The 22577-nt window shown below is 36.1% G+C and overlaps 1 protein-coding gene across 1 annotated transcript; it reads right to left on the bottom strand.

Annotated features, from left to right (window-relative positions):
* Positions 1 to 675: 675 nt before the first annotated feature.
* Positions 676 to 22562, bottom strand: LOC136026496 (triosephosphate isomerase-like). The gene is made up of 5 exons (XM_065703121.1): positions 22370 to 22562; positions 14214 to 14327; positions 7846 to 7940; positions 4824 to 5048; positions 676 to 1068 (listed from the first exon to the last, which is right to left on the bottom strand). Exons 1-5 carry the CDS (start codon positions 22482 to 22484, stop codon positions 862 to 864), a joined length of 756 nt encoding a protein of 251 aa, XP_065559193.1. The 5' UTR covers positions 22485 to 22562; the 3' UTR covers positions 676 to 861.
* Between the last annotated feature and the right edge of the window lie 15 nt (positions 22563 to 22577).

Here is a 22577-nt window from a genome sequence, read left to right as displayed (position 1 = left end):
ATTTTTTTTTATATTCAATGTGAAAAAAAATGGAAAAAACAAAAAATTAAAAGATAAATAAGATTTGATAAACCCAAATACCTACCATTTATTCTTATAATTTTTGGCTTTTATTAAATTTTATTTATCTTTTAATTTTTTGTTGTTTTTTTTCATTAGTTTTTTGTTTTTGTTTTTTCACATTGACTTTCCACATTTGTTTTGTTGTTTTTTTTTCTTCGGCATTTTCCTTGAATATATTATTTTTGTTCACGCTGAAGAGGAGAGGCGTTTATCCTTTCGAAATATCCGCTTTGTGTGTTTTTTCAGTATTTTCGTTTGGCCTTCAAACCCCCATTTTTGATCAGTTCTTTCTTTATATTAAGGCAGCATACTGAGTCAAATTAAAAGAAATAAATTTTGGACATTTAAAGAACTGAAAAACAAACTTAGTTTTTATTTCCTATTAGTAGTGCTTAAATTATTCCCGCAAGTAGCAAAAGAAGATGTGGACCATTCAAAGTTTTTCGCTGTGTGTTTTTTAAGTGTTTTCATTTGGCCCTAAAACCCACATTTTCGATAGTTTTCTTTCTTTATATTATGGCAGGCCAACGTGGTTTAAGAAATTATCTTTATGCTGCCTTAAGATGGTAGTTTAGGTAGATTAAGCTACTTGACCTATTAAATGAAAACAAGTTATTACATGCACAATTTACTTTATTTCAACCAATCTTTCACACCGACATTTGCTGGTTGCATTTACAATGCAGATCCGCCATTTGTTTAGCCAGCACAGCCAGTATTTCACAACAAAATAAAAGTATCACAAACAATCAGATTAAAAAAAAAAAAAAAAAAAAACTAAACAAAATCCTCTATAATTTACTGACGGGCATTGACAATTTGAACAAAATCTGGCTTGAGGGACGCGCCACCAACGAGAAATCCGTCAATATCTCCCTCTCTGGCGAGCTCACGACAGTTATCAGCAGTTACGGAGCCACCATAAATAATTCGTGTTTTCTGAGCCACATCTGTAGATACGTTATCGTTTAGCCATTTGCGAAGCTTGACGTGAATCTCTTGAGCCTAAAAAAGGTCTAGAATTAAAATGTTGAAAACAGGCAAAAAAAAAAAAAAAATTGGCTTGGATGGTACTGGGTAAGCGCTGAAGAAAAGATTTCATAAGAAATTTAAGAGCAAGGTTCAAAGACAAACTTTAAGATTATGATTTTGTGCATCGAAAACAAAAATAAAAATTTTAAGATTTTAATTTTTATAATCCGTAAGAGATAAGTATTTTCGACAAAGCTTACGACCACTATAGAAAGTATGTGAAGAATGTACCCTAAGTCACTCTTCAAGTTGAATGAAGCATTTATGTGTTATTGTTGCGCTAGTTATATATTAAAAATTCCACTTTTGTTATATCGTCATTCACCTTCTTTATTTTCTCTTTTTATATTATAATCGTTTGTCACTGTATTTACGATTCATAGAATAAATTCAAATTCCATTCAAATGTGAATTCCAAACTTAACTTCAACATGACTTTCATCATTTTCAATATACAACTTAATACGCTTTGAAAAATTCAATTGAACTCAATGCTATGTCTGTACCGACGTAAAGTTCAGCGAACTGACTGATAATGCGTTCCCTTGAGTTGTTTCAATATGTAATCTTCATCTAATTAACTTTTTCTTTTGCATACCCAAGAAAAAGAAGTCAAGAGAAAGAAAGGTCTGATACGCGAACGTACCCTTCCATGGTCTTCGTTGTCCAAAACCACCAAGAAAAACGAAGCTTAGCAGAAGTAAAATGGGTAGAGGTTTCATTCCCATGAGAGAAATCTTGAGAAATCAACGTTTTTCTCTCAGCATGCTCAAATAAGAATGAATGGGGAAATGAAAGATAAGAAAGAACGAGGAAAGATTATAAAATTATGGTGTTTCAGTTTGTCGGGCCCTTCTTCTAACACCCTTTCCAGTTTCCACTAGTATTACCTTTTTCCATTTATCTGTCGAGCCCTGCACATAGAAAAAGTTCAATAATACGCATTTTGAGAATGTGTAAACTAAATTTTTGCAATTTGGCAATCCCAACATTTATTTAGAGCAATATAAACACTTTCCTTGTCATTTTAATAGCGATAATTTCCCCAAAATGTAGTTGCACCCCCTAGCAGGTAGCTTGAACAACCCTACTACAACTGTAGTCAAACAATTTGTCCATTTTTGCATTTATTTTATTAAATCTGGGCTCCCCTCATAAAAGGTTATAGGATAAAAAGTCATTGCTGTATCCAGTTACCGCTAAAACCAGATCCTTTTTCCCTGTTATCAGACAGATGGAACGTCTGATCGGCCCTTATTCAAATTATCAGCTTGACACTAACTTCCCCTGGATGTAATCTGTAAAGTTGCAAAGAATACTGATGCGGCAACCTGTGAACTGAAACGATATGGATAACTAGGTGAATAACAACATTAATCACTTGCTCAATTATAAACGCAGCTTATTTACAAATCCATAAATATGGTCCGTATTTCACAATTACCCTCTCTCTCTTTTTTTATTCTCTGTGCATAATTTCATAGGTTCGTTCTAGTATAGAAAAGATTAAATTTTCTGTCACATACGACTTCATTTATCCTGCATTTTCAAGAGTAACTTATTTGATAACCTATCCAGACTGTTTCAAGTAGAAATACTTCTAGTCTCCGACGCCATTGACATCTCGTAAAACGGTAAGGTTAAGTAATCTGGCTTGTCGGATAAGTAATCTTGAAATGATCGAACGCACTAAGAGCATCACGGTTCTTAGTGGTAATTTAAAAAAGTGTACACGTTTATTGTTATCCAGGAAGGTGTCATAGTTTGCACACATTTGCAAAACAAAAGTATTGTTGCTTTCACAAGTGCGAATTTTGTGGAATAAAAAAGTCAAAATTAAGCCAAAAAACGCCTGTATCTCGGAGCATTAACATTTCCTTTTCCATACAAGGGACAATCAAGCCATTAACAAGCCAGGTATGCATTTTTTTTTTTTTTTTTTTTTTTTTTTTTTTTTTTTTTAGAATGCAAAAAAAGAAAAAGTGACTAAACTGAAAAGGTCTTTATTCGTGAGCGTAAACACCAATTTTGTCGTAAACATCAAATCCTTATTGGGTATGCTGGGTAAGAAAAAAAAAGCCAGTATTTCGGTACACTAGTATTTCATTTTGAATGCAAGAGATCAAAAGAAGTCATAGGAAGCTAAAATTCAAATTTTTGGTATGAACTGAACTGTACAAAAAAAAAAATTGTGGCGCTAAGAGCTTGACTAAAGTTGAGACTCTAATAGCAATGTCCTTTTCACGCTCTGCTAGGACTTAGAAACATGAAATTTAAACCAACAACTGAAAAAGAAACTTCTAGGGTTCAAAAACATGTTATGAAGACAGATCCTCGTAGAAAGCAATAAATGCTTATATACGGCAAAAGACATTTTAGATTCTAATAACCGAATTCATCAAGCACAGGAAATGGAGGTATCTTGAGCATGTGATTCGCAAGCCTAAAAACAAAATTCCCAAGATCGTTTTTCAGTGGCAGCCGAAGGGCTCCAACAGAGAGGACATCCCAAAAACACAATCAGACATTTCTACCAAACAGATCTACAAAATCTCAATGCCTCATTTCAATCCAAATGGGCAGATATCAGGGCAGCCGCATCAATGAGATATGACTGGCAACTCTTCTTGGATGCCAAACTGCCTCTTGAGGACTTAAGCTCAATTTTGACATTAAAAAATAAAAAACTTAAGAGACCTTTGAATCTTGGATCCTGGGGGTACTGATAAGAACAAATCTATAGTCTTGTTATGCAAAATCAACTGTCATGGTACCTAGTGTCTACTGATAAATTCTTAAAAAAGAGAGAAAAAGAGGAGGAATGTGATGTTAAAATCAAGGGAAAAAACCTGTCATTCATAAATCCATAAATCCATAATGTCATCCATAAAAAAAAGAACAATTAGCACAAATTTTTAGTGCAAAAATAATTACATATTAACTTTTTCAAAAGAAGAGATTTTGTTACAAATTCCTCGTCTTCTATTCTTGTTGCAACAGCAAAAACTAGGTGGCCTTCATCAGTGGCGTTGCTGAGGGGGAGGGCAGTTGTCCCGCCCCCAATAATTTGGAAAAAAACTATAATTTATTAGGTAGCTTTAAAATAGTTGCTTGTCTTAAATTGTCAGTGAGAGTGGTCAAATCCCTGTTTCTCTTCTAGTCGTTTTGAAGTTTGACTTGAGCATTCATTGAGTTTCACCTCTGGAGGATTTAAGGTCAGAGGTAAAGTTAATTTTTGAATTGAAAAATATCAAGCTTTAGGTACGTTTGAAGCTTGGGTTCTTGGGGCTCTGATAAGAACAATTCTTGTGTTCTTATTCTGCAATATACAGAAACTAAAAATCTAAGAAGAAATCCTAGATATTTATTGCATAAAATATATATACACTATCTGGAAAGCAGCGATACACTTTATTTTCTAATTGTCTTAATTTTTTATGGGCTTTCGTGGTTTGGCTTCTAAAATACAACTGCAACATAACCAATTTTATTACCTTCTGTACATTTCGACATCTATAGCTCAAAATGTGATATGTGGTTTTAAAAAAAAAGAAAGCAAGACAGGTACAGCTCGCCTTATCTACTCCTAGTATAAAACTGAATATGCTAAAGATCAAACAAAAGATAAAGAATAAAACAATAACACGATAAAGACAATAGCAAGATAAAGAGATAACAATAGCAAAATAATGATGAAACAAAAGACTAAGATAGAACAGCAATTTTACCTGAGCTGGAGACGCTGTTTTACCAGTACCGATTGCCCAAACCGGCTCATAGGCAATGACCACATTTTGCCATTGATCAGGCTTGATATTATCAGCTATTGCTTTCAGCTGACGGAAAACAACTTCCTCTGTCTTTCCACTTTCCCTCTCTTCAAGTTTTTCACCAATGCATGGGATCACCTTCAACCCAGCTTCAAGGGCATGGCCAACCTTGGCCCCAATTAGCTGCAAAGGAATTAATATTTCAAACAGTTCGTGGTAACAAACTGTAAGTAAAAAGCTATCCGGCTCAATAGTAACCGAAACCAAAGAAAAAAACAGAACTTTGATACCAATAGTTATATCGAAAGAACTGGATTTGTATGTTGATTTCCAATATATAAGCCTCATTAAGTTTTGTTATACCCATCAAAGACCTGAGAAAACGCCATATTTTCGAAGAAAGAGGTAAACACCCTCTGAAAGTCAAAGAATCTGAATCAAAAACACGTTATAAAATTCAACCTATTAGAAAATCCTACTATTGAGGCTTCAAGCTCCTACCTGCAGAAACGTAATTTTTTTTTTTTGCCAGAAGAAAGATCACGGATGCATGTTTTTTTTCCCCAGGAGTGATCATACCGACCCAGTGGGCCTAGAATATCGGAAAAGGGTTCATTTAACAGTTCTAGAGCCCTTTTTAAGTGGCCAAAAAAATGAAGGGCAACTAGGCCCCCTCCCAGGCCACTTTTTCCAAAATCATCCAATCAAAATTTTGAGACAGCTATATCGTTCAGCATAGTTGAGAGGCCTAAAGATTATGTCTTTGGAGATAAAATGACCCCCTCAGCCTCTAGGGAAATGTGTCTCAATTATAAAATGGGCCTATTGTTTATGTATAGCATTTATTATTAGATTTTTTTTCTCAACAAATATCCTGATAATTAAAAGTTTGGGCATTTATATGATTACTAATTTTCAGGCAACACTATCTAATCAACCAGCAGTGTTGCCACAACAACCTATTCTGGCCAAAAAAAATCAGCATCGTCGAGCTCTCTAACTCTGCAAAAGAGAGCAGGAACGGTACAGAAGAGTCGTAGTACCGGCCGTACTTTTCTACTTAAACTGTTGGGGATATGTGTACCGGGTTCCGCACTTCCCATTTTGTTAGAATTTATTTACCTGGATTTTACTCAATGACAGAATGGCGAGCGAGCAGGTTTTATGGAACCCTTTGCTGAACTTTGTTTACCGGGCTAACAAAGCTGGAGACCTATCCGAAGGAATTGCGATGAAAGCGGTACAATTCTACAAGCCAGAAGCTACATTTCAGGCCAAGGAATTTATTATTGTCTCTTGCCAGTGTTCCCATGCGCGTGACCGAAAGACAGAGTCACCAGGATAATGTCCTGGACTTGATCCGAGTTTTTAGAAGCTGTGAAGAAAAACGCGTCTCCTCTTTCGTTTATCAATATTCGAGCCCGATGAGGTCCCTATACTCTCCGGTGAAGTAACCGCCACCCTTACGAGAAAAGTCAACGAGCCATGTGCAAATTTCAAATTTATGTCACTTCTGAGCGTGCTCAAAACCTGACCCCCACTGGGCCCTTAGCCCGACCCTTCCCCAACAAAGTCCACCTATACTGTCGTTTTAAAGCATCCTCCAGCAGAACTTGATAACCCTGCCTCACGTAAGAACTTCTTGGAAAGTTAAGTGTGGTGAGTCTTGCTCTCATATTGTAGATTTGAAACCAAGAAAAAATGAAAGGCGCGTTGTGATAGCAGCTCAGGCACTTGCATCTGCCCTAGCAAGAGAATATAAGTCTAGTACTGTCAAAGTCGCTAGTCCTTCGTTCTATGGTATAATTCGTTTCATTCCCGAGGATGTCTCCGCCGACGACCTCTCCACTCGCATAAAAAACTATAGCAAAACCGAGACAATCCGTTCCACTCGGACGTACAAACTGGACTTCGAAAGTAAAGAACACCTGAATGAAACTAGTAGATAACTTTCCTGGGACAGTTATCTACCTGAATGATGCTATCCAGCCTCCTCTTACGTTAGGTTATGAGAGACTAAACATTTCTGAATATAAGTTTCTCCCGCTGCGATGCTACAATTGTCAGCAGTATAGTCACCCTCCCAATGTGGGGAAGGACATGCCAACTCGAAAGAGACTCCCTGTACTAACGACCTTAAATGTGCCCTCTGCAGCTCGAAGAACCATCCTTGCTACAGTATTAAATGGCCTGTAGTACAGAAAATTCTTAAACAATGACCTTGACGAATGTACACATTGCTAGCTGGAATATTAACGGTGGAGCATTAGATAAGATTCCATGTTCAGGCATAGTTTCTTTCAATGGACAAAAGGCGAGTCAAGTTCAAACAATTTTAGATAAAAAGAGTGATTAAGATAATCAAAGCAATTAAGATAGGGCTCGAGGTAGTTACTGAAAAAAAATTAAGTGTGTAACTCTTTCAAGTACTATACACTCCCCTCAATACTCAAAATCTAACAAAACTGAACAGTTAAGAACTGTTGAGAAGAAATAAAAATGCATGTTCAAGTTTTGAACGAAAATTGACATTACCAAGAGGCACAAGCTTATGTTTCTTTGGTAGGAAATGGGGGAGGGAATGTCCAAAGAAAATAATAAACAGAAGGTCAACTACTTTGAAATTGTAGACAACTATGAGAATTCTTGTTTTGTTTTTTTTTTTTTTTTTCAGGAGAAAGCTCCCCTACCAGGGATATAGTGAAATTTTCGCTGGGAGGGGGAGGGCGTAAAAAAAAATCAGACATAAGGTGAAACACTTGGATATTGTGAACAGCTATGAAAATTCTTGAGTTTCTTTTAGGGGAAGATTCTTCACCCTAGGTACATACCTGATTACCAACACAAAATAAACTAAGCAGGAACATATCAAGTCAACCAAGGAATAAGGCACGTCGGATAAAGCCACAAGAAAAGGTCTAATTTTGAAGCAGGACAACTTCATACAACTTACAAAAAGAAATTAAAGATCTATAAGTACCTCATCAGATTCCCCAAACACATTTCTTCTCTCAGAATGACCTAAGATGGCCCACTCAACTCCAACATCTTTGATCATTGCAGGACTAGTCTCTCCTACAAAAAAGAAATAGTTTCCATTATGACCTTGAATTAATGGGATTTAACAGAAAGAAACATCAGTTTGGTTAAATTTTCGGAATCAACCCCTGCAAAATCTACTGAAAAATCCTTCTTCTTCAGTCTTTGCATGCCCTGGTACAGATTGATTTATGTCCACGATACACAACTCTAAAGATTCCAAAAATAATCACAGGCATGCAGGTTAATCTCATGTACAATTGAAACGAAACAAAAATATAGAACAAGAGTTAAAAGCTCATATGGCACTTGTGACGAGGCTGGAAGAGCCAAGAGCTCATGGTGTGAGCTCTAGCAAAATTCTGAGAACCAATAGGTTGATTTAATAGGAAAATCAGAGGCTTACTGCCGTTCGGGATTTAAAATAAGAGCTCTGAGACACAAGGTCCTTCTAAACATCAAAATTCATTAAGATCTGATCAACCACTCGTAAGTTAAAAATAAGTAAGTTAAAAAGATTTTCTAGTTTTCCTCTCTCTTCAGCCCCCCAGATGATCGAATCGGGGAAAACAACTTTATCAAGTCATTTTTTGCAGGTCCCTGACATGCCAACCAATTTTCATCGTCCTAGCACGTCCAGAAGCACCAAACTCGCAAAAGCACTTGACCCCCCTAACTCTCCCAAAAAGATCGGATCCAGCCCGGTTACGTCAATCACGTATCTACGACATTTGCTTATTCTACCCACCAAGTTTCATCCCGATTTCTCCACTCTAAGCGTTTTCCGAGATTTCCGATTTCCCCCTCCAATTCCCCCCAATGTCACCAGATCTGATTGGAATTTATAATAAGGGCTCTGAGACACGAGTCCCTCGTAAATATCAAATTTCATTAAGATCCGGTCAATTGTTCATAAGATAAAAACGCCTCAATTTTTCAAATTTTCCCAAATTAACACCCTAACCCAACTCCCTTAAAGAGAGCTGATTCAGTCCGGCTATGTCAATCACGTATCTAGGACTTGTGCTTATTCTTCCCACCAAGTTTCATCTCGATCTCTCCACTCTAAGCGTTTTCCAAGATTTCCCCTCTAACTCCCCCCAATATCACCAGATACGGTCGGGATTTAAAATAAGAGCTCTGAGATACGTATTTCTTCGTATCATTTACTGAGATACGTAAATATCGAACTCCATTAAGATCCAATCACCCATTCCTAAGTTAAAGATACATCATTTCCTTCAATTTTTCTTCTCCCTCCAGCACCCCATATGGTCAAATTTGGGAAACGACTCTTATCAAGTCAATTTGAGCTGGACCCTGACACGCCAACCAATTTTCATCGTCCTAGCACGGCCATAACCACCGAACTCGCCAAAGCACTGGAAATCCCCCCACTCCCCCAAAGAGAGCAGATCCAGTCCAATTATGTCAATCACGTATCTAGAGCTTGTGCTTATTCTTCCCATCAAGTTTCATCCTGATCTCTCCACTCTAAGCGTTTTCCAAGATTTCCAGATTCCAAGATTTCTGTTTCCCCCCTCTGACCCCCTATATTCCCAGATCCGATTCAAATTGAAAATGAAGCATCTGAGACATAATATCTTTCTATATATCGAGTTTCATTAAGATCCGATCAGCCATTCATAAGATAAAGATACCTCAATTTTCACGTTTTCCAAGATTTCCGATTTCCCCCTCTAACTCCCCCCAATATCACCAGATCTGGTCGGGATTTAAAATAAGAGCTCTGAAGCACAAGATCCTTCTAACTATCAGATTTCATTAAGATCTGATCACCCGTTCGTAAGTTACAAATACCTCATTTTTCTAATTTTTCCGAATTACCCCCTCCCCCCCAACTCCCCCAAAGAGAGCTAATACGGCCTGGTTATGCATCTGGTTAAGTATCTATCAATCACGTATCTAGGAATTACGCTTATTCTTCCCACCAAGTATCATCACGATCTCTCTACTCTAAGCGTTTTCCAAGATTTCCTCCAACTCCCCCCAATGTCAATGGATCCGGTCAGGATTTAAAATGATAGCTCTGAGACTCTCACGTCCTTCTAGATATCATATTTCATTAGGATCCAATCACCCATTCGACAGTTAAAAATACCTATTTTTTCCGAATTAGGTCCCCCCCCCAACTCCCCCAAAGAGAGCAGGTCCGGTCCGGTTATGTCAATCACGTATCTAGGCTTGTGCTTATCATTCCCACCACGTTTCATCCTGATCTCTCCACTCTAAGCGTTTCCCAAAGATATCTGAGTTACGAGGTCCTTCTAAATATCAAATTTCATTAAGATCCAATCACTCCTTCGTAAGTTAAAAATACCTCATCTTTTCTTTTTTTTGGAGTTAACCGTCCCCCTACTCACCCCCCACAGATGGTCAAATCAGGGGAACGACTATTTCTAATTTAATCTGGTTTAGTCCCTGATAAACCTACCAAAGTTCATCGTCCTAGCTTATTTGGAAGTGCCCAAACCAGCAAAACCGGGATAGACAGACAGACCGACAGACTGACAGAATTTGCGATCGCTATATGTAACTTGGTAAACACCAAGTGCCATAAAAACAGGTATAATGTTTCAAATAGGCAGTGAAAAAATATCAAAAAATATTTTCTCCTTAGGCGTTATGTCAAGGAGCCTTTATCAACCGTAAAAAAGAAGAAACAAACTAACCCAAACTAAATTAAACAAATTAGGAAAATGGAAAAAACACCAACAATATACAAAATCAAAATGACAACAAAACATCACGTTTTATTATTGTCAAGGAGGATAATTTTACTTTATATCAAAACACACAAGGCAACAGAGAAAGCTGTCTGCCTGATAACAAAATCAAGAAACAATGATATAGTCAATTTATTTAAGCAAAAGTATATGCTGTAGGTTAAGTCAGTTAAAGCTAAATACACATCTAAACTATACAGCATTTGATTTAACTGAATGAATCTTTCCATTTCCCAAATCTAGTTTGAGGCTGATTATTTGCAATGACATTACTTGAAGCATTTGAGGTTCTGACCTACTCTGTATATGCTCAGTGGAATGTTCAGTATGTTAGAGTGGAAATCTATAAATTAAACAAACCAATGCTCAAACAGCTTGAAATTACAAAGTAAAGCTTAATATAACTGATAAATAGATAATAAAAATAAAAAAGGTAATAAATAAAAGATGGCAGTGAAGATGATGGTGTTACTCTGTGAAGAATTAATTCCGTGAAACTATTCACTAATATCAAGTAAAATACATAGCCCTGGGTATTTCGCAATCGACTAGTCGCAATCGCAACCTATTTTTTTGAAGTAGGGCAATGTATCTTCGATAATACTTTGATCTTCCTGATCTTTATTTTCCGGATGATCCCCCCTTTAAAAACAGCTTGGCAAGCGGTTTTTGACAGTTTAGGAATTTGAAATATCTGATACAAGTGTGCATCCAGGTCGGAGGGGTTGTTTACCGGGTTTGAGCCCCCCTCCTAAAGAATAAAGTGTCTGACTCGTAAAAGAGTAACAAAAATGCATACAGCCTAAACACATTTTTGATACGTTATATAAAGTTTTGTAAACCCCTTTTGGAAAAAACACCCCCAGAAGAGCCTAACCAATCTTCTCGATTGAATTAACATTGAAGCTGTCAATGACAATTTAAAAACACAGCATACTTCCACCAGGGTGCCAAACTGAAAAGTCATTCATTTTTTTCTTCTTTATTACATTAGAAGGTCTTGAGCCTGCTATAATTTTTTATTAGCTTTAAATGAATTAGAATGGAATAGTTGTGGGCATCAAGTCATGGCTAATTGTAGAAAAAGCCAAGAGAGATAGTCCAATTGAGTGAGAAGAAAAACCTGGCATTATAATAAATAATACCCTAGTAAACGACATAGCATTTGCACGGAATTCTGATTAATGGATAATTCTTCTGGGCTTAGTCTGTTTTGACGGGCGTTTTAACGCTGAAAAAAAACCTCTTCCTAGCTAATTTACCTACTATGGGCTGCCTCTCCGTAGTAGCATAATATTAGTAGGCATGAACATATAATGAGTCGGAGGTATTAGGCTTGGGACTGTCCGTGCAGGATTTCGACTCTTGTTGATAGAAGAGCATCGCCAAGTGCTGAAAACCATGTTGTGATCAAGATATTCCCAGGCCTCCTCATGTTGTGATCAAGATATTCCCATACACAAAGCCTCCGTTCTACGCCGGCTTAAGTGCTTCGGTATAGGCTTGAGAAGTTATGTTGATCCCCCTCCTGCAGTGGTATCCAGGATCATTGCTCTTCCTGATACCAAAATAATTCCAATGATTTAAAGAACATAAAATGCTACGACGTTAAAAAGTGACTATCGTATCGACATTTTGACTGACGAATTAAGAGAATTCGAAAAGAACGTATTAGAAATTTCAGAAACTCATATTCCAGGGGTAAGAAGCATAAAATTAGGTGAATTAGAATTTGTTCACTCAGGCAGGAAGGATGGGCTACATAGACAGGGAGAAGGGCTCATGATGAATAAGGAAGCTGCTCAGTCTTTTCTAGGCTGAGAAGGTATTAATAACAGGATATTAATTGCTCATTTTATGACTATAAAGTTCAGGGTATCAGTTATAGTAGTATATGCCCTGTTGAACCGACTGGCGGAAATACTAGTGACTCTGAATTTTACTTACAGTTACAGGAGCAAATAGACAGGGTCCCTGGTAGAAATATGTTTTTTTAACTAGGAAATTTTAATGCCCAGCTCGGTAGAAACAGGGATAGATAGTATCCTAGCCTAGGTAAATTTGGTGTAGGACAAGAAAACAGTAATGGCTACTGACTGTTGCAATTTTGTAAGTATAACAATTTATACTGTCATAAAACGATATAAATATTATTGTTATAAACGTATTGGTTATTTAAATACGGTGTTCGGTCACAAAATGGCCTATAAGTTGACATGGTATTCTAGTGATGGTAAGACAGCAAACCGTATTGATTATGTTATAGTAAACTGAAGACTAGCAGGATCAATACAAGGTACTAGGGTAAATAGGAGTGCTGTAAATAGGAATACAAGGTACTATGGTAAATGACCCAACTGTGAGGCCTCGAACGAGTCCATTGATTTTTGAATTAAAATTGAATAGTTATGGGCATCAAATCTTGGGTAACTGTAGAAAAATCCAAGACAGATAGTCCAATTGAGTGAGAAGAAAAACCTGGCATTAATTCCCCCTTAATAGGATTGTATAAAAAGGAGGTTAGTTCATTTGTTAATAGATATGTCTATCTATTATCCGTCTGTACGGTTTTTAACCAGAATGTATTCTTAATAAATACTTTTTGATATGTATTTTGTTTTGTTTTGGGTACTAGATCTGTTTTTTCTTCCTTCTTTCTGTTAATAAATGATTTCAGGTGTGAAACGAAAATATTTGGGTTTTTTATTTTCACTCATTGTACTAAACAAAAATTTATACCTCATGTTATAATTATGTGTGTAGGTTTTCATTTTATTATTAAGTGGAAAAAATAACTGACTTTTGTTGTGAATCACTTTTGTGGCCTGGACCTTCAGCTCTATGCAACCTACAGCCTGACATTACCATGTATGATTTTGTATATTATATATATATATATATATATATATATATATATATATATATATATATATATATATATATATATATATTAGTTAGATTTTATCCTTTTTATTACCAATGAAATGATTCCTTAGATAGCCGAAAATTCAAAAAAGATGACAAGGCAAGAGGATCAACTTAAAAAAATATTCCAATCACAGATGGCATCTTTCTATGATCAATCATGACAAAAAAAGTGTCCTGTTATAATACGTGCTTCAATAATGGTGTTTGAAAGATGGTTGCATATTTGTACTTAAATGTTCTGAAAAATGGATTTTATTGCCCAAAGAACTTATTTTTATTTAAGCCCTTTATTTAATATTATATATCATGTTTTTATATTGTAGGCTTAAATACATTGTACAACTATTTGTATGACAGCTTTTTTTTAAGTAAACATAACGTTTATTGCCCAGAAAAATACTTACTTTCTACTTTCCTTGTAAATACTGATTTCATTGAACTGCATATTGCACGATTTTGTTTTCGTTGCAAGAAATTGTTAGACTACATTTTTTTAGGATGGTCTCTTCATGTGATTGGATATACGTTTAATACCAGATAAAGTTCTACATATGGAAAACACTCTGAATGTATGATGGCAACTATTAGGCTGAAATATGTAAATATTTGGATGTTTTACAAATAAAAAACTTACCAGTAAATGCTCCTTTAGGAACCTTGTAGCAATTTTGTGCTGCCACACCAACTGATGATGGTAAAGTTTTTCTAACATGTTCCAAATAAATGGTAGGAGGAGCACACACAACCTCTGCAAAAAAAATGATTCATAGTAAAGAAAAGAGAATATATAGAAAAAAAAACTAAAGACTAGGAAAATCTGCCAGCACTCTTCCCCACTGTATATAAGCCTAGTTTAAGTCCTTGCAATTCTCTGCTATTTGGACCTCAAAGTTAAGATCCTCTCTTTTCTTTTGTAACTATGCCCTTAAAACTAAGATCAACTCAACTAAGTTAATGAGGGCAAAAAAGCTGCATAATTTCCCATAACTATGTGCCTGCAAAACTACCTTTATGTAGTACCAATCATTAATAAGTGAGAAGAAAGACCATATTTGAGGATCTTGGAGACCCTGGCTAGGGCTACTTCCGCTGGCAGATCTAGAAGAAAATATGGGAGGAGGGTACTCGACAGAGGCACCCAAAAGACCACACAGGGTTTAAATTGAAGACTGTTAGTTCCTAATTTACAAACTATAAGCCACATCAGACTCTTTCATACTGACCATGATCCAGAATCTAAAGTGAATGCTACATCCCACCCTCCCTTTAGCTAAAGCAACCACATTTCTACTCCTCATCAATTTAGGCTGTATCCAAAAATAAATTGATTTGTTAGACATTAGTAGGCTGACGAAAGTCTGACAAGACAAGAACTAATTATTTTTGATTGGTCTTCTCTTAACCAAATGGATGTTCATAAATTTTTGTTCTTAACAAACAAAACCATACTCAAAACAGTTAACAAAGTGACTGAGTTGAGGTGGAAAAAAGTTAAATTACTAAACTTGAGAAAAAATTACGTTCTTGATTTTTGGACTCCATGTTTAGAGAAAAACAATCCTAATAATTTAATTCTGATGGAGTGGGCTGAGAGATAAAGCCACACAAGTAATGTGGTATTATGGTCTTTTCTGGACATCTTAGAGGAACACTCTCTATTCCAGATGGTGATGCTTCCAACAAGATTTCGAGATGGACAGAATCCTTCACTTCTTGATTTTGTTTTAATAAATGATCCTGAGTCACTCATTAACATAGAAATTACAGCCCCCATTTGGAAATAGTGACCACATTGCAATAAAATGCCAATTTCCACTGTGCCCACAGACATCAAATCTAACTAAATATGTGTATACAAACTATAGTCAAATCAGGCATGAACTCAGTAAGTGTGATTGGTCATTCGTCAAATTTATAGAAGTAGAAGGCATGTGGGAGATAATGAAAAATGTGTTGTTAGACACTGTCAATAAAAGCATAACTATCATGGAGACACAAACCAAGAACTCTCCCCTTTATGAACAGAGAAATGAAAATTGCCAGTAACAAGAAAAATAAACTGTCAAAGCTCATAAACCAGATCCCACATAGGGCTGACAACCTATTTAAGTTTCAAAGCTGCAAAGAACAAAGTTCTACCACTGTCCAGAAAATTCATAGAGAATTGAGCAGAGGTCACTGCAGCAAGCTCAAAAACCAGCCACAAGAAACTCTCAGAAATACACCTCTGCACATAAGCTTGGTAGGTACACAGTCACTGAGCTCGCTTGTAATGGAATCCAGTCAAAGGACCCCCAAAACATTGCTGATGTCTTGCATTGCCAGTTTAGATCAATATTGAAACCTGCAGACACTGCCCCCCTCCCAACCTTACCACACTACGTAATTAACACAAGTGTCACCAATAACAGTGGATTAAGACTGAGCTTGAATCTCGGCTTAAAAAAGCTTGATCCAAATAAGTCTGTTGGGCCAGATGGCATTCATACACATCCCTTAAAAGAAGCTCACACCAAATAAGTCCTGCCACCCTCAAGGCTCTTCCAAAACTCTATTGACACCAAAGTCATACCATTGGACAGGAAAGTTGCCCATATCTCACCAATACATAAAGGAAGTGACAGGACCAAAGCAATCAGTACTACCTCTGCTGCTGGGAAAATCCTTGAAGGCATTGTAATTACTGTTGTTCTCATACATTTGGCCACAAAAAATCTTCTATCAAAATACCAACACAGATTTCGACTAGGTAGATCAGTTGAAACAAGTCCGATTGACTCATAAAATTACATAACTAAACTTCTTGATCCAAGTCTCTCAGTTGATATGGTTCTGGAAGACTTTGCTAAATCTTTCAATAAAGTCTGTCATCAAAGGCTCCAGCTGAAACTGAAGGCAACAGGTATTGAAGAGGGTGTGGTGGACTGGAATATGTATTTCGTGAACGGAAGAAAGCAACGGGTTGGAATTTTGGTGAAGGTGGCAAAGCTTTCTATTCTGAAATAGCAGAGGTCTTAAGTGGGGTGCCTCAAGGAACTGTTTTGGGACCTATACTTTCAAAATCTACACTGACGACACCCCGAAACGCGACTAATAGACTAAACCTGTATACTGATGACTTGAACTTATTGGTCCTGTTGACGCACAGCAGGGTATTGCCTCAATAAAGTCTGAACTAGATTGCTTTTGCAAATGGGCCAATATGTGGAGCATTGAGTTTAATCTTGGAAAGTGCAAGGTTCTCCATTTTGAAAGAAATAACCCATGATGGTAATATTCAATGCTATCAAATCCTGGTGAGAGCCAACTGATTTCCAAGAGTAGCTCAAAAAGAGATTTGAGGGTTATTGTGGATGAAGGCCTTACGTTCAAATGCTGAAGCAGCAGGGGCTAACCAGAATCTTGGTATCATTAAGTGAACAATCACTAGTAGATCCCCAGCAATAGTAGCTAAACTCCATAAAAGCCTGGTGAGACCTAGATTGGAGAATGGAATGTGCATCACCACACCAATAAACAGAACAGGCCAGATGGCTCTCAAATCTGTTCAAAGACAGGCAAGAAAATGCATAAAGGGTCTTAAAGATAAAGAGTATGGATGTCAACTGCAAGCTATCAACTTTGACATACTATTGATGCATAATAGAAAATTATTATACACATAATAGAAAATACATACCATGGGACCCTATATGTCAATTCAATACTACTACTACTGAGAACTCACTACAGTACCAAGCCACCTGAGACCAACAAAGCTATACACACTCCTCCTTCATCTCAATCCATTAAAAGACTCCCTCTTTATGCCCTCCATTGAAGTTTCCATTTCCCTTAAGTCTTTCTTTGTGATATCTTATCACCCCAACTGCAGACGTCCTGTTTTCTGTTTAGCCCTAAACAGTTGCTGAAAAAGGACAATCTTTTGCAATCTGTCATCCTTTATCTGCAGAACATGCCCTAGCCATCTCAACCTTTCTCTCAATGTAGTCTTCAAAAGCAGGATTGAACCACACTTTCCATTGAGCCTTCTGTTTGAAATATGGTCAGTCAGTTGGGGACCCAAAACAATTTATAGCCAATTTCTCTAGAAAACATCTAGCAAATGTTGGTCCATTTTTAAGAGTGCCCATGCTTCAGAACCATGTTTGACCACTGTTATCACTGTAGTTTCCAATATTCTAATCTGGGTGTGCAGACTTATTTTCCTATTCTTGCAAACTTTTTTTCAATTCTGAAAAAAAAAACCTGAGCCATAGCTCTTCTACTTTTAACATTTGCATGGCATTCACCATCTTTACTAATAATACTACCAAGGTAAGTGAAGTTGCCTGCTTGATTGATCTTTTTGTTACCCAACATTGCATTTTCATCTTCATATATTCCAAGCCTTAGTGCTCTTTCCACATACAGTAACTGCAGCAATAGCAATTGTATCCCAGATTCCCTAATTGGACTACATATAGACTAAAGCTATATTGTGGGTTGATCACCATCTTTTCTTCTTGCCTCTCACTATCAGTTGGTTCATAATACCTTGTAAAGCCAACTAGGAAAAAAAGTAAAGTTTTTACTATCCTTTATCTAGAAACCCTTTCTAGACAAAGGGTTTCTTGCTACCTTAGACTTCGGTTCAGCTAGATGACTGAAACTTCCAGGTGATCAAGAGCTTTAATAATGTCCTGAGAAGACTATTAAATACCTACCTCTATCCTCCCCTCTCTAAAGGGCACTGACCTTTGTTGACCTTGGACAATCCTTGTGATACAAAAGTAACTTCTTCAGGAATAGATTGAAAGCTCAATGAGGGATAAAAAAGTGTTTTAGCCTCATACCTTTTCTCAATCCTGATTTACAAGGTCTTAGACATTTCTATAAATATTATTTTAAATTTGGAAAAAAAGCCTTCATGGCCTATAATTTAAAATCCTGCTGAGACTATAAGAATTATTATTTCAAAACCTGGAGATATATAAAAAAAAAAACTAAAGACCTGAAATCATGGTACGTTAAAACATTTTTGCCAGAAATTAGACAGCTAGACCCATTGACTTGTTTTCTATGCAATCTTATAAGGTCTGGAAATAAGCAATAAACAAGAAAATAAAATACCTGGATGTATTTTATGGGGCACCAAATTTATTCCTGAAAGTTTCACTTAAATAGCTCAACTGCTTTTTAAGATAACAAAAAGCCTCTCACCTAGAACTGTATCAAACAGAAAAAAAATCCGCAAATTCCTGTATATAGCCTAGGGCTAGCCCCCTGTAAGGGGGCTGGGCAGCAGTTGAATTGCAACAATAACTACATTTAAAAACAATTAGTGTGGAATCTGATATTGAATTTCTTTATTTCCAATATAATTTAAAACCAATATTGTATCTTTACCAAGCCATATTAAGGAAAGCAGCAATGAAATTGAAACAGCAGCAACTAAGCTATTGTATAAAGAGAATTGAATTAAGTGCCTAATAATGTATTTCTATTTTCCTATCTGACTTCTGCCCTATAGTAAACTGTATCTAAAGTAACTTTAGATAACTATGTAGTGGATCAGGACTTCTGAAGGAAACATTCCAAACAAAGAAAAGTAGTACAGTACCATTAGATTCTTTATTTTATATCATAGTCATATTCTAGTTTGGGGACTTCTTGGTATCTTGAAAAGGAGTTCACTTAGGCATATGAAACTTTAAGGAATGAGTCCAGGGCCAAAATATACAATAGGAAGGTATTTTCTAGATACTATGTTTATGCTTTTCTGATTTCTATTTCTAAGAAGATTGCATACATGACTGGTCCATAGATGACGTATTCAAATTCAGACTAAAAGTTTTACCTTAATTTTGGGTTTTCAATCTCCTTTTCATTGGCTTTAGTTTTTGAGGTTACCATTTCGTTTCAGTAGAATTTTAAACCATATCAGCCATATAATGGTCATATCATCAGCCATATCATGGTCTTTTCCCAAATTTAAGAAATAAATCTACAGATGTTTAACACCAAATAAATTGGGATTGAACAAAGGTAGGGTGAAAGGTATCATGAAACTTTTTAGCAAGGTATCATTTACCTTAATTTTGGGTTTTCAATCTCCTTTCTATTGGCTTTAGTTTTTGAAGATACTATTTCATTACAGTAGAATTTTAAGCCATATCAGCCATATAATGGTTATACCATCAGCCATATCATGGACAAATTTAAGAAACAGCTGTACAGATTTTTAACACCTAAAAATTGGGATTGAACAAAGGTATAGGGTGCAAAACACTTTTCTTGTGCTTCATTTGAACAGAAAATCCAGTTTGCAAGGTTTCACTTTTATAATGTAAAAACTACTAAAGGTCATCAAAGGTCAGAGTAGAGTTGAGGTAGGTGCTTCAAAGTATATCCTTGGGAGATCATTATGGCTCTGGATCCATTTCTGAAAGTTTTATTCACCAAGGCTAACTGCTTTCCAATTTAGAAAAAAAGCCTCCTAAGCTAGAATTTTACTTAATCCCTATGTCAGTTATGAAACCTTGTAAATGTATAATGAAATAATTTTCAAAAAGGATAATAATGAAAGGAAACATGATAATCTAATTAATAGAAACATCCAGCATTTGTCACCATTTGACATCATCCAGCATTGGAAACATCCACTTGGGATTTGAAGATAGCCATTTTGTCCAGTGTTAGAATGAAAAGTTTTTACAAAAGCGGTGGTTGCATTAACTTTGGAGGAGGCTCATTGGATGGGAGATCATAAGTTCTAGACCCCTTTTTTAAGAGTCAAAGTGATAACTAGCCCCCCTCCCTCTCCTACTCTTTATTTTCTCTAAATGTATCCCATAGAAATTTTGAGACAGCCATTTGTTCAAAAACAGTCCAAAGATCACCTAACAAGGCCTTTGGGGTTGACACAGACCCCCAGAGCATGGGAACAAGGGTTGCAATTTATAACCCAGGGGTGTATATGCTTATTGTGGAAGGGGTGGCGGTGTGACTTTTAGAGGAAGCTCATTTGGTTGGAAATTTAAGTTCTAGTTCCCTTTATGAGCCAAACCTGAATGGTGGGGGTAACCAGTCCTCTATCATAAATAAAAAATAACAAAGCCAAACTCCAAAATGACATCAATAATATGAAAAACAAAAAAAATACCTAATTTTGGGAAAGATCATTTTTCTTTGGCATTTCAGAAAAATAGTGATGAGTTTTTAGACTGCCACTATTTTACTACAGCATGACACAATGTAACCCTTAACACCTCTCACTAGAACCAGTCCAGTGAGGGTAATTTTTCCTCACATACTCAAAATATGGTCTCTGTTTTGACAAGCAATTGAAAATAAAAATTATATTTAATATTTGTGATTTATAGAATAAATATCAAGCAATAAAAGTTATAATTATAGTACCAGAAGACAATCAACTATTTGTTGATATTTAAACAAAACTGAAACACTGAAAAGAAATATGCATCAAAATAGTATAATTAGATAGCTAGGCCAAATAATTTTGAATGTTTGGTAAAATTCTAGTTTAGTGACTTCTTGCTATTTTGGAAAGGGGTTAGATTAGGAAAATGAAACTTTTTAGGGATGGGTCTACAGGCTAAGGTATGTCCCAGGAAGGTATTTTGAAGTACCTACCTCTACTCCCTCTGCCTATAGAGGGTCCTGACCTTTAAAATATGTGTGTTATAAAAGTGAAACCTTGCATAATAGTTTTTATGCTTGAATGAAGTACAACAAAATTGTTTTCAGCTTCATAACTTTGCTCAGTCCCAATTTATAAGATTTTAAAGATATGCAAATACATTTCATAAATTTTGCCAAAAAAAAACATTGATAGCCTATGGCTCAGAATTCTACTCAAATAACAGGAATTGCATTTCCAGAACTAAAGGCAGAGAAAAAGCAACTGGCAACTGAAAACTAAGGTAAAATGTCATTTTGTCAAAATTTCAACAGGTAGAGACCTGTCATGGAGGAAAATTTCAGGGCCCTCTAGAGGGAGAAGGAGTGGAGGTGGGGACTTGAAAATACCTTCCCAGGATATACTTTTGCCTGTAGACCCATCCACAAAAGTTTAATTTTCTTGACCTAACCTCTTTCCAAGATAGCAAGAAGTCACTAAATTAGAATTTTCTCAACAATTATCTTAGTTTTCAGTTAGCCTACCAGTTGCTTTTTCTCTGCCTTTAGTTCTGAAAATATAGTTCCTGTTATTTGAGCAGAATTCTGACCCATTTCAATATTTTTTATCAAAATTTAGGAAATGTATTTGCATATCTTAAAACCTTATAAATTGGGATTGAGCAAAGTTGCAAAGCTGAAAACAAATTTGTTGTACTTCATTTAAGCCAAAGATCTATTTTATAAGTTTTCATTTTTATAACACACATATTTTTGAAGATCGTCAAAGTTCAGGGCCCTTGAGAGGGAGAAGAAGTGGAGGTAGTTGCTTCAAAATACCTTCCTGGGATATACTTTAGTTTTGTAGATTCATCCCTGAAAATTTTATTTCAATCAACTAGAATTTTACCATGATTTCCATATATAAGATGCCTCTATTCTTTAGGCAGCTGGGATGCAACAGCAGCAGATAGCCAAGGCTAGGCCTAATGGCTTAAAAACCCAATGGTAACCTAGTTTACGTTTTTAATTTTCTATCAAACTTCTGCCCTATAATAACCCTAACCTAGCCCAGAGAAATGCAGCAGGTATACCAGCAATTGATTATTTATCAGTACCTATGCTTTAAGAAACAGGAAGCAAAATTAAACTGGCTTAGCCAAGGCTTACCTGTGTTTGGGTCAAGATTTCCAGCAGTTAGGAAATTTATTATGTTTCCAATTTCCTGCTTATTTCCATTTAACTTCCAGTTTCCACCGACAAAGAAATTCCTTGGTGCAGACATTTTGAATGAAAATTTTTCAAGGTTGTTTCAAGTTTATTTCTTAATTTCTCAGCAGCGCCATCACAATATACAGGATATTTTCGTACTTTATAA

The sequence above is a fragment of the Artemia franciscana genome, chromosome 4, assembly GCF_032884065.1.
Source record: "Artemia franciscana chromosome 4, ASM3288406v1, whole genome shotgun sequence".
NCBI lineage: Eukaryota > Metazoa > Arthropoda > Branchiopoda > Anostraca > Artemiidae > Artemia > Artemia franciscana.
This window is presented reverse-complemented; position numbering and strand designations above follow the sequence as displayed.

Coding starts and splice junctions, on each gene's coding strand:
- LOC136026496 (XM_065703121.1), bottom strand. CDS start 22,484: ATGTCTGCACCAAGGAATTTCTTTGTCGGTGGAAACTGGAAGTTAAAT. Junction 14,328..22,369: donor AAATCTTGACCCAAACACAG/GTAAGCCTTGGC, acceptor TTTTTTTTGCAG/AGGTTGTGTGTGCTCCTCCT. Junction 7,941..14,213: donor TCCTAAAGGAGCATTTACTG/GTAAGTTTTTTA, acceptor TCTTTTTTGTAG/GAGAGACTAGTCCTGCAATG.